We start from the raw sequence: 16,710 nt of genomic DNA, 5'->3' as shown, positions 1-16,710 counted from the left end.
CTCTCCCTACCTATTTCTTTGTCTCTCTCTCCCCCTCTCCCCCTCTATATACCTACGTACCTACGTACCTAGTCTCTCTCTCCCTACCTATCTACTGTATTTCTCTCTCTCTCTATCCCTTTATCTATCTACCTATCTACCTACCTACCTAACTACTCTCTCTCCCCTTCCCTACCTACTGTATTTCTCTCTCTTTCTTTCCCTCTCTATCTCTCTATCTACCTAACTACTTTTTTTTTAATTTGCCTCTTCAAAACTTTGGTGCGTCTTATACTCCAGTGCGTCTTATACTCTGAAAAATATGGTATATGCCAGTTACCAACACCTGAATTTTGAACATATGACAATGGGGGTGCTCTGATGATCATGTGCAAGGATTGATCGTAAGTTACTTTTTTTCAACATGCTAGAACTTCTAATAGTCAATAAAGAAATGACCATAAACAGAGGATACCTGTATTGTCATGCCGTTTGTATTGCTAGTTGCCAGTGTATTATTGTATCTATTTGCTTCACTCTGTTTTTGTTCTTTTTATTGTTAATACTACTATTGTTGTTATCCTGAGGAGTTTTAGGCATATTGAGGATCTTTTTAAAAATATAGAGTATAAATGTTAATATTGTACAAGAAAAGTTTTTTTTAAAAAACCCTTTATTTCTTGCAAGGACACACATTTTTATGATTTGTTTAGTTCGGGTCAGTTCAAATGAGATGCAGCTTGCTCTTGATTTCTTGGCAGGAAGCAAGGCTAATCGCTCCAGATTATATTATCTGCTAAAGATTAACCAGCATCAAGGCAAGATGATGTCGCTAGGACCCCTTATAAAAGTCCACATGTAGGCTGATGCAGAGAGACTCCTTCACTTGGCTTCTTTTTTTCTGGACCGCACGCCAATTCTCCAGGTAACTGAGAGACAATGATGATTCTCTTGGTTGTCTTGTTCCTGATGCTGGCTGTCTTGTTCTTCTGGAGAGTAGCAAGAGGGAAACTGGACTCCAAGCTCAACTATCCCAGGAGCCTTCCCTCCCTGCCAATTATTGGTAGCCTGTTGCATTTAGGAGGCTCCAAGCAGCCCCATCTCTTATTTTGCAGTCTGCAGCAAAAATACGGTAGTGTCTTCTCCCTATACATGGGTTCCCATTACACAGTAGTGATCAACGATTACCTTCATGCCAAGGAAGTGCTACTTAAGAAGGGGAAGATCTTTGCTGGCAGACCTCGAATGGTAAGCAAACTATCCACGTTAATATCTAATCTCGACTAGGAATTAATTTCTGGTTCTTGATGCAGCTTCAGTCAATGCCGGGGTCTAGAAAACAGGAGACTATAAGTTACAGTCCTGCCTTAGGCAAGAAAGCTGGCCAAGTGAGTTTGAGCCCGTTAGTTTCTCTCAAACCAATCCATTTCTCAGGGTTGTTGTTGTGGGAAAAAGGAAGGAGGAGGAAAGGTTGCCATCTTGAGTTACAGTTACAATATCAAATAAACACATTTCAGTTGATTTCAATTTCTGAGATAAGGTTGTACGGATAATTTATTAGGAAACTTTAGAAATGAATATTCAGCTGAGGAAGCTCTCAAAATGCACTGGGAACAAAGTAATAAATTAATACACGCATCATTTTATTATGAGCTTATTATTTGAAAGTATTCTTCAGTCTCTTTTGCTGTTGACTTGCATCACTTTATATATTTTAAGTAATTGTTTTTATAAACTATATTACATGACTGCATAATTTATTTTAAGAAATGAATTCTGAAAATACAGTTGCTATTAAGACATATTGTTCTTTCAACTGTGTGATTTAGAATTTTTTTTAAGAGCCATTCAAATGCATCACTTGGATATGCATAAGTCCTTCATCCCCATTTAGAGATATTTATGGAAAAAGTAGCGTAAAGACACATATAATCTGAAATGCTTACCTGTTCTCTCTAAATAATTAAACCCAATATTTTTCCTTGCACGGAGATCATCCTATTCATAAAACCAACTATAGTTAAGCCTCAGATCAAAATACTTCATATTGAAGATGGTTTCACTTCCATTTATTGTTTATTTATTTAATACCTGGCCATTTCTCCAAAAGTTCATAATGGTGTACAGCACACTGTAGTTCAAACTCCGCCAGGAAAGATATTGTTCTTATTACTTCTCTGTTAGCTTTAGGTCTCACTGAAGTAATATATTTGCATCTGAGTTTATAAATTTGGACTGCAGAGATTATATACTTTTCCATAACCCCCACAAAGTTAAGAACAGAAGAGGCATCAGATTCATGACTTTTCAATTCACATTCTGTCCTTCGCTCTTATCTTGGAAATAGCACATTGAAATAGTTTTCATTAATTTCTCTGTTTTTTAAATCCATATTATTTTATGATTGCCATCAGATCAACAAAGGGAACAAGATCCTGTAATGTGCTACATTATGTGAAGAAGTGCTTCATTCTGTGTATCTTCAGCATCCCCCTCCCTTTTGTGGGGGGGGGGGGGGTCCCTTCCAGTCAATGTTGATTCCTGGTGACTGCCTGGACTATCCTTTTCCTGGCAAGAGTTTGGAAGTGGTTTGCCATAGCAATAGCATTTGGATTTATATACCGCTTCATAGTGCTTTACAATCCTCTCTAAGTGGTTCACAGAGTCAGCCTATTTTGCCCCCAACAATCTGGGTCCTCGTTTTATTGACCTCGGAAGGATGGAAGGCTGAGTCAACCTGGAGCCTGGTGAGATTTGATCTGCCAAAACTGCAGGCAGCCTGTGATCAGCAGAAGTATTGCACTCTAACCACCGTGCCACCCCGGCTCTTAGTCTGCTTCTTAGGGCTGAGAGAAAATGACTAGCCCAAGATCACCCAATTGGCTTTCTGGAAGTTGATGGTGGAACTAGAACTCATAATTTTCTGGTTTCTAGCCTCATGTCTTAACCACTCACTCCAAAGTAGCCTTTGATCATTCTCTATTCAGCTTTATTCAATAAAACCATGTTCCAGTATTGCAAAGGACATGAGTATTCTTATTTTTCTGTGTTCTTTATATTATATGTATACATCCCTCCCATTGCCCATCCTCTTATCTGAGCAAAAAGCTCCCTAACTATTGCTTTCTGTAAATGTCTTTTAAGACCATTGCCAGTGAATGAATTAGATGCACAAGTAATCATCCAAGGCAGCAATGAGATCATTGGGGAAGTGGTCTACTGTATATGTGTGTGTTTTTCTTCCTTCCAAACGTCAACCAAATGCTAATCTCACTGAATGCATTATAAGGTGTTCTGATGCAAACTCAGTTATTTCTCCTCTTCCTCTGCATCCTCCTAGGTTACTACAGACTTGTTGACCCGGAATGGAAAAGACATTGCCTTTGCTACTTATAGCCCAATGTGGAAATTTCAGCGCAAGATAGTACATTCTGCCCTTTCTCTGTTTGGTGAAGGATCTGAGGCTCTGGAGAAAACAAGTGAGTTGCCCACAAATAGTAGTGAAGGAGTTCCAAACCAGGAAGAGAAACACTAGCAATGTATTTGTAAACAAAGAATAGTTGAACCTACTCTTCTCAGGTGAAGGAACATATTATTTAAATTAAGGACACCTGCAGGTTAGATTTAAAAAGTCAGGATGGTGGCTGAAACCATGCAATTATGGCCACTATCTTGACTTTTTTTTAACCTATCCTTTGGACATCTCTGATTTAAATGTTATAATACAGGCTTAAACACCGGTTTGCTGCCTATTGAGTGTTTTGTTTTAAAGCCAATGTTCCCATCCTGGAAACTTTATACATCATTATCACAGTGCATGTACCTTAATAAAGACAGTTTATTAATATTATTTGCATGAAGAACAACCTAAACTGCATAAGAATATGGTATGCATCCAGGACAGATATTTAAGTGTAAAAGCTAGGTAGATTAAAAAACCTGGAAAAACTAAAAACTTATAACCAATGTTTAACAAACATCTAACAAATGTTTAGTCATATAAATTTATAGCTACCTGAAAAAATCTAATCAATAATAATCTGAAACATGGTCAAAGCAAGTAACTACGTTTAGTTTAAAATTGCCTGCATCTTGTAACTTTGGCAGTTAGTTTATTCTGGGATAACAGTTGTTCTTGAGTAGAATGGATATCATGGTTTTAATCCAAACTTTTATTTATTTCAGGCAAGAATTATGACATTGATATGATCAGTTTGCTTATATGAATATTCTTGGTTAACATGAATAAAAGGAAATGGGACTAAACTCACTTAACAAATTTCTCACTTAGCAACATAAATTCTGGGCTCAATTGTGATTGCAAGTCGAGGACTAACTGTACTAATACCAAATTAAATTGTCTTGAGGATTGGATATATATGGTACAGAATACAGAAGATGAAGATATTGACCAATTTTGTAGAACTCCAAGATTTTCCAAGTGCATTAAAATTAGAGTATTTTTTATGACTACTGAATGAAAATGCCACAAGAAAGGAAGGAAGGAAGAAAATGGGATGAAGTTACTTTATCCTGGAAAATGGCAAGGCTGACTAGCTGAAGTCATATCATACCATAACAAGGGGTGGCAAGACTCAGTTTTCACCAACATGCCATATATAGAGGCCTCTAGCAGTGAGGATTCCTTAAGGAATTCTCCTGTACATCTTATTGATTCAGAGTTTGCAGTAGAAGAAGCAATGACTTATGGTACGTAATCTGACCTATGCTATTTAGGATTTTAAACATCATAAATTGTGTTTGTTAAGCATCTGATCATCAATATTTCAGTACAAGCACCAACCTGTGCGCATTTGAACTTGGTGGCATCAAAATGGAATAAGTAAAAAAATAAAATTTTGACAATAGGCCATACATAGAGTAAGTTGCAATTATTAAATCAGGACATAGCCAAAATATTGATTATTAAAGCACTTTACAAGTTTTTTTAAAAATCTTTGCATCAGTCCTGAAAAGTAATTTTAAGCAAAGGTTTAGGAATCTTGTAAGTTATTTTCATATAGCCCTGCTACATTGTGTAAGGCAGAATATAGTTCAATAGAACTTAATGACCATCAATTGTTTGAGGCTACATGGCATATTTACTTTTTGTAACTTAATAATGGTTTATTTAATTCAATTTTGGGAGTTCATATGACACATAAAATTAGAGCAGCACAAGTGCCCTAGAGATGAAGACACTCATCTCTCACTTGGAAGGTTGAGAGTTCAATCCTAGGCAGTGGCAGATGTTTATTAGGGGCCAAAGAGAACTCTGCATGGGCATAGGGCCAGTAAATGCTCAGATCCACTCAGTTGCCCGATTCCACCCCGAAACAAAGGGATTAAAGCAGGGGTGGCGAACAAGTTCGACAAAAAGAGCCAAAATTTTAAACTGTGAGAGTCAGAGAGCCACACCACGCAGTGACCTGCCAAAACAGACAAACACTCACACAAAAGCATATAATTTTAACAATAATATATTAAACACATAATATAACATGCTCAGTCAGGTGTTTTTTGTTATAAATTTTTATAAACCCATTAGAGCTGCTGTATAACTTTTAAATCCATAAATAAGTGGAATCTCTGTCCACCTAACAACCTACAAGATTACTTGATGACCACAACCAGGAATGCCACACTTGCAGTCATTAAACAAAGCAGTCACATATCTCGCTTAATGACTGCTTTGCTCAGTGACGAGATTGTAATCGTAAATCGAGTACAACCTATACATGGGTAAAGCCTGGTCCTAATATTATCTTCCTTTAACCTAATATATGTATTATAATATATATATGAGTTTGGATTATCTTTGATATCTATTACAATTACAGGCTGTGAGAAAAACACTCGTAGAATTTTGGGAAATATACTAACCATGGAAATTCAATTAAATGTTTTCTCCTATTTAAAACTCTGCTGCTCCTGAACCCAGAGCTTGTATTATAATATATATATGAGTTTGGATTATCTTTGATATCTATTACAATTACAGGCTGTGAGAAAAACACTCGTAGAATTTTGGGAAATATACTAACCATGGAAATTCAATTAAATGTTTTCTCCTATTTAAAACTCTGCTGCTCCTGAACCCAGAGCTTCAATATGCAACCATTATTATTAATTTGAGCAATCATTAGAACCTCACCGGAATCCTGCAGCAACTGTGCTAGACTTTGAAGCATTATTTTTTTGGGCGCAGCAGAGGGCGCTGTTGAGATAAACCCGGAAGTACTGGTGGAGAGCTGGTGGAGCGGAGGCAAGCATCGTCGCGTCGGCCGTACTTCCGGGTTTAGCGCGCGATCCGAGCCACAGTAAACTAAATAATGGTAAGAGGCAAAGAGCCTCATTTATTTTGGCCGCGAGCCGCATGCGGCTCGCGAGCCGCGTGTTCACCACCCCTGGATTAAAGGGTAGTAAAAAGAAAAAAAATGACACATAAAGTTAAGTATGGTTGGTTCATTTGTTGTTCACTATGTCATGTAAACATAACTTTGCTATCATTCACCTTTATTATATCTGGGGCATTAAGATCGGAAGTGATTGATTTGTCCACAATGAAAAATCAATCAAGTGGAAGATATCACAGTATTATCTGGGGGACCTATCTACAGGTATGTGTCCTGGGTTAAAATATTTCTATTTTTCCCTAATTCCTGTCTCCATTCTTCCTGTTTCTAAAATAATTATTTCTTCTTGCATAGATTTGGTCTCTTGTGCTTTTCTTCCAGTCTCTCAACAAGCAACTTTTCTGTGTGCAACTTTGACTGCTACAGAGAATTCATCTTTGGACATGGGGCCTGAACTAACTCGTGCTGTTACAAATGTAGTGTGCTCCCTTTGTTTTAATACATCCTACCAGCCTGGAGATCCTGAGTTTGAGGCCATGCTCCAATACAGCCAAGGCATTGTGGACACTGTGGCTAAGCAGGGCATGGTTGATATCTTCTCATGGCTTCAGGTGAGAGATTTGAAGAAGGTGAGAAACAAAATTCATTTTTCCCTGAAGCCAACGTTTCAAACATAGCAAAGACAGTTTTCTAACCTGCCCCCGACTTCTGAAGGGTGGACAGGAATGTCAAATTTACCTGACATAAATCAGATAAAAACATAAATGAAAGTTCCGGAATTAATTTTCTTCAGAGACTTTTTCTTAAAATATCTCTATCTCTTTCTCTTTCTCTTTCTCTTTCTCTTTCTCTTTCTCTTTCTCTATCTCTTTCTCTATCTCTATCTCTATCTCTCTCTATCTCTATCTATCTATCTATCATCTATCTATATATATTTTGTAACACAAATACATACCTATTTCCCTGGCTCAACTGATAAGGAGGCGAGCCTGTGGCTTAGTGGCTAAGACTTCTGCCTAAGATATAAGACAGCCCAGGTTCAAATCCCAGTAAGGGTATGGCTAGCTGATGAGAGCTAATTAGCTCGAAATAGATCTATACTAGTCTCCCTTTATTTATTTATCAGTACAAATACAACACAAATATAAAAAGGCAACATTAAAAATAAAAATATGGTTTTCTGCCTGCATGGTCTTCTGTGATAAGCCGAAGGACAGAAAGAGGGAGTAGTGACCTTCCTCCCATATTTAGGCATACCAGGGGTTGTAACACAAATACATACATATATATGTGCCTATGAATCGGCTCTGGAGGATGTGGAGGACCCTGGACAGGGTTCCGACTCCGAGCAGGGATCAGAGAGGCTGGTTGGCCACCAGGAGGCTCCTGAGGCATGGAGGAGTGGTGAAAGCCAAAGGGAGTGTGCTCCTGACGTCATACTTAACTTAACTTTAACTTTTATTTGATTTCTAGACCGCCCCTCTCCCAGAAGGGACTCGGGGCAGTGTACAGTCATATTAAAAACAATAAATATACATAATATAAATATAAATAAATATAGGTGTGGCTGGAGGAGGTAGCAGTAGTTTACTGTACAATAGTTAAAGTTAGATTTAAAATTTAAGAATTTAAAATTTAAAAATACATTAAAAAACACTCCTAAAAACTAACCCAGGATAAAAATATTTGCCAGGAGGTATAAATGGGACTATAAATGGGCCAGGCCAGCTAGTTGGAACAGGTGGGTCTTAAGTTTCTGTCGGAAGGAGCGGAGGTCGGTATTAGTTCTAATATCGGGGGGGAGGTCATTCCAGAGGGTTGGGCCCATCACAGAGAAGGCTATACTCCTAGGCGCCGCCCGTTGGCATTGCTTGGTGGACGGCACCTGAAGGAGTCCCTCCCTGTGAGAGCGAATTGGTCGCAGGGATGTATGCGGTAGGATGCGATCCCGCAGGTAACTAGGTCCTGTGCCATGGAGCGCTTTGAAGATGGTAATCAACACCTTGAACCGCACCCGAAAAACCACAGGCAGCCAGTGCAGCTCGCGCAGGAGAGGTGTTATGTGGGAGTACCTAGTACTCCCCATGATAGCCCGCGCGGCCGCATTCTGAACTAGCTGTAGTCTTCGGGTGCATCTCAAGGGGAGCCCCATGTAGAGAGCATTGCAGTAGTCCAGACGGGACGTCACCAGCGCATGAGTGACTGTGCGTAAGGCGTCCCGGTCCAATAGGGGGCGCAATTGGCGCACCAGGCGAACCTGGTGGAACGCCCCCCTTGCCACGGCTGCCACATGGTCATCCATCGACAGCCGGGCATCTAGGAGGATGCCCAAATTGCGCGCCCGTTCCACAGGGGGCAGTTGCTCGCCCCCTATGGCCAGTGATGGAATCCACTGGTTGAACCGAGGCGCCGGTAACCACAGCCACTCTGTCTTGGAGGGGTTGAGCCTGAGTCTGTTGTCCCCCATCCAGACCCGAACGGCTTCCAAACACCGGGACATCATTTCGACAGCCTCGTTGGGGTGGTTTGGGGTGGAAATGTACAGCTGAGTGTCATCAGCGTACAGGTGGTATCCAACCCCAAAACCATGGATGATCTCACCCAGTGGCTTCACATATGTGTTGAACAGAAGGGGCGAGAGGACCGACCCCTGTGGCACCCCACAAGTGAGCGACCTCAGGGTCGACCTCTGCTCCCCTGCCAACACACATTGCGTCCGGTCGGAGAGGTAGGAGCCGAACCACCGCAAAACGGTGCCCCTTACTCCCATCCCCTCCAGCCGGCACAATAGGATACCATGGTCGATGGTATCAAAAGCCGCTGATAGATCTAATAGGACCAGGATAGAGGAGCAACCCCTATCTCTGGCCCTCCAGAGATCATCAACCAACGCGACCAAGGCCGTCTCCGTGCTGTGACCGGGTCGGAAACCGGACTGGCGCGGGTCTAGATAATCGGTTTCCTCCAGGTGCCGTGGGAACTGCTGTGCCACCACATTCTCTACAACCTTCGCTAAAAAGGGAAGGTTGGAGACAGGACGATAATTAGCTAGTTCCGTCGGGTCCAGGGAAGGCTTCTTGAGTAAGGGCCTCACCACCGCCTCTTTCAAGGCGGCCGGTAAGGACCCCTCACCCAGTGAAGCGTTCACTAGACCCAGGAGCCAGCCTCGTGTCACCTCCCAGGATGCCAGTACCAGCCAGGAGGGGCACGGGTCCAATAAACATGTAGTGGCTCGCAGCCGCCCACATAACCTGTCCAAATCCTCGGGGGCAACAGAGTCAAACTCCTCCCAGTGTGGTCCCTCAAGACTCGCTTCTGACGACTCCTCTGATCCACTGAAGGGGGCCCATCCACTCCGAATCTGAGCGATTTTGTCCTGCAGATATTCCCCAAACTCCTCTGCTCTGCCCTGTAAAGGGGCTTCCCGCGGCCTCTGTGATAAGAGGGAGCAGGTCACCCGAAACAGGGCAGCAGGGCGGTTATCGGCGGACGCAATAAGAGCGGCACAATGTCTACGTTTGGCCGCTCTTAATGCCACAAGGTAGGTCCGTGAATAGGCTCTTACCTGTGTTCGGTCAGATTCGGAGCGCAAGGACCTCCACCTGCTCTCTAGGCGTCTCCTGTGGCGTTTCATCACCCTTAGGTCCTCGGTGAACCAAGGAGCCAGGGTGGTTCGTTGCCGCAGGAGAGGCCGCAAAGGCGCAACCCGGTCCAAGGCTCCAGCAGCCGCCCTATTCCAGGCGGCCACTAGGTCCTCCGTCCGAGAGCGGGTCAGGGCTACAGGAAGTGGCCCAAGCTCCGTCTGGAACCTATCTGGTTCCATCAGGCGCCTGGGGCGGAACCATCTTGGACAGTCTGGTTCCGCCTCCCCGCGGCGGGGGGTAGCGCCAGGGAAGTCGAGCCGGAGAGATGAGTGATCTGACCATGACAGGGGGGTAACAACCAAATCCCCTATTCCCAGATCACTCGTCCACTGCCCAGATACAAAAACAAGGTCCAGCGTGTGGCCGCCCTCGTGTGTGGGGCCCTGAATTAATTGGGTCAGGTCCATGGCTGTCATGGAAGCCATGAACTCCCGAGCCACCTCGGATGCTTCCCCCGTCGACCGCAGATTGAAGTCCCCCATAACCAAGAGTTTGGGGGTCTCAACTGCCGTCTCTGAGATCAGCTCGAGGAGCTCAGGCAGGGCTGCTGATGCATAGCGAGGAGCCAAGTATACAATCAGCAAGCCCCACTGCCTCCCTGGGCCCCATTTCACACCAAGGGACTCACACCCGGATATCTGTGGCACAGTGAACTCCCTCGGTTCCAGACTCTCCCGTATAACTACCGCCACCCCACCACCCTTACCCAGGGTCCGGGGCTGATGGAATGCACGGAAGCCCGGTGGGCACATTTCCACGAGGGGTAAACTGCCCTCGTGGCCCAACCAGGTCTCCGTTATCCCTGCAAGGTCCAGCTCCCCCTCCGAGATCAACTCATTAATGAGGGGGGCCTTGTTGACAACGGACCTTGCATTGCAAAGCATCAGCCTCAGGCCTGGCTCTGTAGGTCCTGGCCACCTAGACTGCGGGGGTTGGTACAAGCGACCGGGCGTGTCCAACAGCCACGGTCTCCCAATCGACTACGAGATCTTCTTCTATCCTCGCACCCACCCCTCCCCACGACCATTGTAATAAAGCAACCCTCTATTGGAGTGCCTTGGAGCAGTGGGGAGGAGACAAGGGAGTGGTTTCTTGATGCCCGGCAATGGAGAGCTGATAAACGTAGAGAACAGCTACGCATTTACAAGAGATGATTGGATTCAGGTGATCGTAATCAGGCTCCTCTCAAGGCTATTTAAGGAAGGACTTTCTGAAAGTTGTTTTGCAGGAATCAACTTATCATTAGAGTTGGAGACGCTCTCAAATCTGTGTCGTACCTTGGCAGGCTGGATTGCTGCCAAGGTGCTATCTGGACCTTGGCAGGCTGGATTGCTGCCCAGGTGCTATCTGGACCTTGGCAGGCTGGATTGCTGCCCAGGTGTTATCTGGACCTCGGCAGGCTGGATTGCTGCCAAGGTTTAAACTGTATGTAAATAAAACATCTTGCAGAGACCTTTTTTCGGAGTGCTTTGGTATATGAGAAGGGGGGTCAGAACAGATATAGATATAGATATAGATATATAGATATATATTGCAATTAAGATAGAGATTGTGATTATGGTTGTTTCTCTGCCCACAACAGTATTTCCCAAATAAAGATTTGGCTTTGCTGAAGAAATGTATTGAAATGAGGGACAAGCTCTTATACCAGAAGTTTGAGAAACATAAAGTAAGTGTCTATACTCAAATAATTTATGGGCTAATCATACTATCCCTTATAATGGTGGATCACAAAAACTAGATTTTTTTAGTAGCATCAAAGTTATCATGTGGCCTCAGCTCTGTTCCCATAAAGATCCCTAGTAATGCCAAAGAGAAATATTAAATACTTTATTTATTTGAACCATTTATGTTCTACCTTTTTCATTCAATATCAGCTATATGTTCTTCATATAATTAAAACAGTGGCTGTTTTGTAAATGTAAACCAATTATGTTCATGGCATAAATTTTGACCAATCAGTCTCTTTCTCAATCTCAACTTTTAAGCAATTTTAATATACTATGAGCATTTTAGCTTTAAAAAATGGCAGAGCTTGCGGAAATTAAATCATTTATAGAAACAGTAGGTGGAGTTATGCAAATAAGCAGACATAATTCTGGGTTGGATTGAAGTCTCTTTTCTCTCCCCTGGGTAACGACACTGCTCAAGAGTCTCTCTGGGACAAAGAAGGGAAGAGAATGCTGGCTGAGGTGGGCGCCAGGCAAGAGAAGCCATTGCTTTGCCCCACAAATAATGTGCTATGTGTAGAATAGGCATAGATTCTACACTATGCATGCTGCCTTGAGCTCTTGGAAGAAAAGTGTGATAAAAACTCAACATACAAATACATATTGGAAATGCTCTAGTATAGCAGGCAAATCCACTAAGTAATCTTCCTTGTGGTGTACTTCAATCATAACCACTATCAATTCTCATTTTCTGCTTCCAGGAAATGTTCAGCAGTGATTCTGTTAATGATCTAATGGATGCACTTCTGAGGGCCAAATTGAACATGGTGAACAACAATAAACATCTATTTTGTGAACAAGAACTAACAGATGACTACCTACTCATGACAGTGGCTGATGTCTTTGGAGCTGGTGTGGAGACTACAACAACTGTGTTGAAATGGATTGTGCTCTATCTCTTATCTTACCCAGAGGTAGCAGCTTCTCCTGTCCTGCCTATGATCTCTGAAAGAATTAACTTAACTTTATTGGATTTCTAGACCGCCCCTCTCTCAAAAGAGACTCGGGGCGGTGTACAGTCATATTAAAATAGTAATTGTATTGACTATGAGTAATGTGAACAAAGGAAACAGATATCTACACTAAGAGTTCCTCAACTGAGATCCTTAATTAAGAGAAACTAATTGTTTCCATCACATTTAGACATTGTCATTAGCAGAGGTCAGGAATTCTTTTATTTTAATTAGACATATTTTTATACAAACAGCAATAGCACTTAGACTTACATCTAAATTGGTCTAAGACTATCAATAATGTATGGTGGTCCCCCTCTATAAAAATTTTTTATATGGGGTTAGTAAAACCTTGAAACTGATCCTAAAGACCACAGAAAGCCAATGGAACTCCTGCAATTCAGGCTAATAAAACAGCATTTTGGGAGGCCTAGATCATCTGTTGTGATATTTTACACTGCCTGAAGTTTCTGGATTTATTTCAGGGAAGACACCACCTAAAGTGAATTAAATAGTCCAGTGTGGAATTATTGCCTTGAGGTATGCTGAGCAAGACTGTCTTTGGTCCTGACTAAAAACAATGTTTTGGAATCTAATAGTATTTTCTGCTTTCAGAGTTTTATGATTTCCATTATCATTAAAATACTCGAACTGATTTCTTCCTATTGTTGAACCATTGTCTAGGTCACAAGGCAATTCCTCTACAGCAGCGGTGGTGAACCTTTTTTGGCTCGCGTGCCACAAGTGGGGGGAGTGCAGGGGGGCGTGTGTGGGCGTGCCGCACCCATAATGCAATGCGTGACCCCCCAGTGCGCATGCACGCACAACGTGCGAACCCCCCCATTTTTACATGCTGTTTTTGCCTTCCCCAGGCTCCAGAGGCTTTATAGGAGCCTGGGGAGGGCGAAAAGAGCCTCCCCTGCCCCCCGGAGGCCCTCCGGAGGCTTCAGGGACCGTCCGGAGGCTTCCCTGAAGCCTTCAGAATGCTTAAAATGACCCTCCGAGCAAACCTCCGAGCAAACTGGAAGTGACTTCCGGTTTGCTCGGAGGGTCGTTTTAAGCTCTCCGAAGGCGTCTGGGAAGCCTCCGGACGGTCCCTGAAGCCTCCGGAGGCCCTCTGGGAGGGTGGGGGAGGTTCTTTTCACCCTCCCCAGGCTCCTATAAAGCTTCTGGAGCCTGGGGAGGGCAAAAAATGGTTTTTAAAAAGGTGAACTCAGCTGGCCAGCGCACACATGCGCGCTGGCCAGCTGACAGGGCAGCGCCTCGCGTGCCCTGACAAATGGCTCCGCGTGCCATAAGTTCGCCATCACTGCTCTACAGCTATCATGAACTAACTTGCTTAATATCTTCCCCATTTTTTCAGGTACAACAGAAGATCCAAGAGGAACTGGATCAGAAAATTGGTTTTAATAGACATCCTGTACTTGCTGATCGACAGCATTTGAATTACCTGGAGGCTACCATTAGTGAAGTTCTGCGTATTCGCCCGGTTGCACCACTTCTTATCCCTCATGAGGCACTAGCAGATACAAGGTGAGGAGGATCATTTCCAATAATGGGAGTTGATGAGGAAGAGGACTTTCACTGAAGAAAATGTTTTTTTTTTCCCTGCAGCATTGGGGAATATCATATCCCCAAGGGAACTGAAGTTGTCATTAATCTGTGGTCCATTCACCATGATGAGAAAGAGTGGGATGAGCCAGAGAAATTTAACCCAGGTGGGTGTACCACCATTCTTATTCTGTGTGTATAAGGATGAGTAGGACTTGCCATTAAAATTCTTTTATTGTCATGAAGGGCTACTTTTTAAACATATAATTTGTATTACCTTTCTACCTACTGCCGTATTCCGCAAACCAATACCCTACTAAAGAACTTCTCTTCAGGTTCCTGCTCAACAGAATTTTTTCCTCCAATATGACCCTTCCTTGCTACAATTACCACTACAGTATATACACATTTCTTTTCCCTAGGCCGCCACCATGAGTGATAATGTATTACAGTATTTTGGATACCGGTACTTAAGGAATCCTTGTTCAATTATAAATTTGGGAATGTCTAGCCAACTACTCCTATTCTTTATTATTGAGTTTGCCATGTTTTCTAGAAAATGTTTGTGCTCTTGCCTCACAGATCGTTTTCTGGATGAAGATGGGAATCGGATCTACTCTCCCTCACCCAGTTTCCTCCCCTTTGGGGCTGGTATCCGTGTTTGCCTGGGAGAAATCCTGGCCAAGATGGAGCTGTTTCTCTTTATAGCCTGGATCTTGCAAAAATTCTCACTCAGTGTTCCTGAGGGAGATACACTGCCTGAACCAGAGGGTAAATTTGGAGTTGTGCTTCAAGTACCAAGATACAGAGTAAAGGCTACTTTGCGAGAACCTTGGAAAGAAACAGTAATAGAGCAATAATACTTTCTGAGTCTCAAATAATCTAATAGAAGACAAATAATTGCTTTAGTTCAATCTGTAAAGTTAAGATAAGTTTAGATTAGGAGATACAACAATAAGACCCGCTAGGTTCAAAACAGAAACGATATTAGAATTCAAAACATTTTTTCCCAATAAACTGGAGGTGCTGCAAGGTAAAATTAGTAGGAGGGAATTTTTTGCCATGGGGAATGATATAACATCAACAACTCTAAGTCAATAGAATATTCCCTATATATTCAGAAGCAAGGACACCTAGACTGTTGCACATGATCCTTAGATTTTGAAATAAAAAATACAAATCATGATTTTCAGGGGGAAAAATATGTTGTCTTCAAGAAAAAAATATGTTGTCTTCAAGAAAGACAGAATATCACCACATCTTTTTAGAAAGATGCAATGTGAAAAAAAGCAACATAAAGTGACAGATACCATTTTTCTATTGTCTACATTCTCTTAAGGAGATCTTGATGGATAAGCCTCGAAAAACTTTTTTGGACACATTTTCTCTATTTCTCTTTTCTGCTATGCTGTGCAGAACTCTCCACATATGAATCAACAATTAACAATTTAGAACTATTCAAAAACCGCTATATCTTCCATTTTGCCAAATGATATTGTTACATATCTGCCTCCTATTACATGTTCCTTGTATTAAACTCATCCCATACATATTCCTTGAACATTTGGGATGGATTGGAAAGGAGCACATTTTTAACTCTGTAATAGGTCTGTACCAATAGAACATGCACAGTATTTTTCTAGTTGGAAATAAAATTAAAATGAAAGGCAAACATTTTGATTTTTCTAAACGTGACTTTACAAACATACTGTAGTTTCACAAATAGCCATAAAATATTTCATCTGAAGTAAACTGAGGCAAGTAATATTTCTGTCTAAGCAATTTGTTAGGTTCCTAAGTGGGTCAGCTTTTATCTATATAACAAAACTCAAAGTGATGAACACTTTTCCCCCTGGCCTATCTCTAGCTATATGCGTATAACTAAAATATAATGTAAGGAATGCAGAGACGTGCGGTGAGGTTTATGGCTGGTAAGGCACTGACACAGTGGTGGGTTTCAAATATTTTTACACTTGTGGACTTCAACTCCCAGAATTCCACAACCAGGCATGCCCAGTTCCAATTTAAAACGACAGCATTTGTTTCTCTCTCCCTCCCTCCCCCTCTCAAACACACACACACACACACACACGTTGGATTGGACTATCTCTCCTACCCCCTTCCCTCTCTCACTCACTCTCATACAAACACACACACACACACACACACACACACACACACACAAATTGGATTGGATATCTTTTCCAGTGGCTTGAAAGCAGCTCCTCTGCCATCCCCCCATTCCCCTGCTGCCTTCACCAAACACCTCCACCATTGCAAATGCAGCCTGCTGTCTGGGTGGGAAATGCCTGGAACACAATAAAGCCCATCCACTCACCTCCTGCTGGCAGGCTGGGGTGAGAGGAGAGGCAGAGAAGCTGGAGGGGAGCCGATCCAAGCCTTCCAAAAGAAAGAGGCTGGGGGAAAGTGTGTATGCTAGAGCATGGCTCTTTGCCTGGCTTCTGTGAATGACTCTGCTTAACTGTTAAAAAAAGCC

General features: G+C 42.6%; 1 protein-coding gene across 1 annotated transcript; it reads left to right on the top strand.

The window, feature by feature from the left end:
• Positions 1 to 775: 775 nt before the first annotated feature.
• On the top strand, positions 776 to 15,073 carry CYP17A1 (cytochrome P450 family 17 subfamily A member 1; the record flags this gene model as incomplete). Its single annotated transcript, XM_081954062.1, has 8 exons — positions 776 to 1,227; positions 3,320 to 3,458; positions 6,717 to 6,946; positions 11,562 to 11,648; positions 12,411 to 12,623; positions 14,026 to 14,195; positions 14,277 to 14,380; positions 14,796 to 15,073. Exons 1-8 carry the CDS (start codon positions 919 to 921, stop codon positions 15,071 to 15,073), a joined length of 1,530 nt encoding a protein of 509 aa, XP_081810188.1. The 5' UTR covers positions 776 to 918.
• Between the last annotated feature and the right edge of the window lie 1,637 nt (positions 15,074 to 16,710).

Source organism: Natrix helvetica, assembly GCF_964273705.1.
Source record: "Natrix helvetica genome assembly, chromosome: 5".
Taxonomy (NCBI): Eukaryota; Metazoa; Chordata; class Lepidosauria; order Squamata; family Natricidae; genus Natrix; species Natrix helvetica.
The sequence above is the reverse complement of the archived record's forward strand: the minus strand, read 5'-3'. Positions and strand labels throughout refer to the sequence as shown.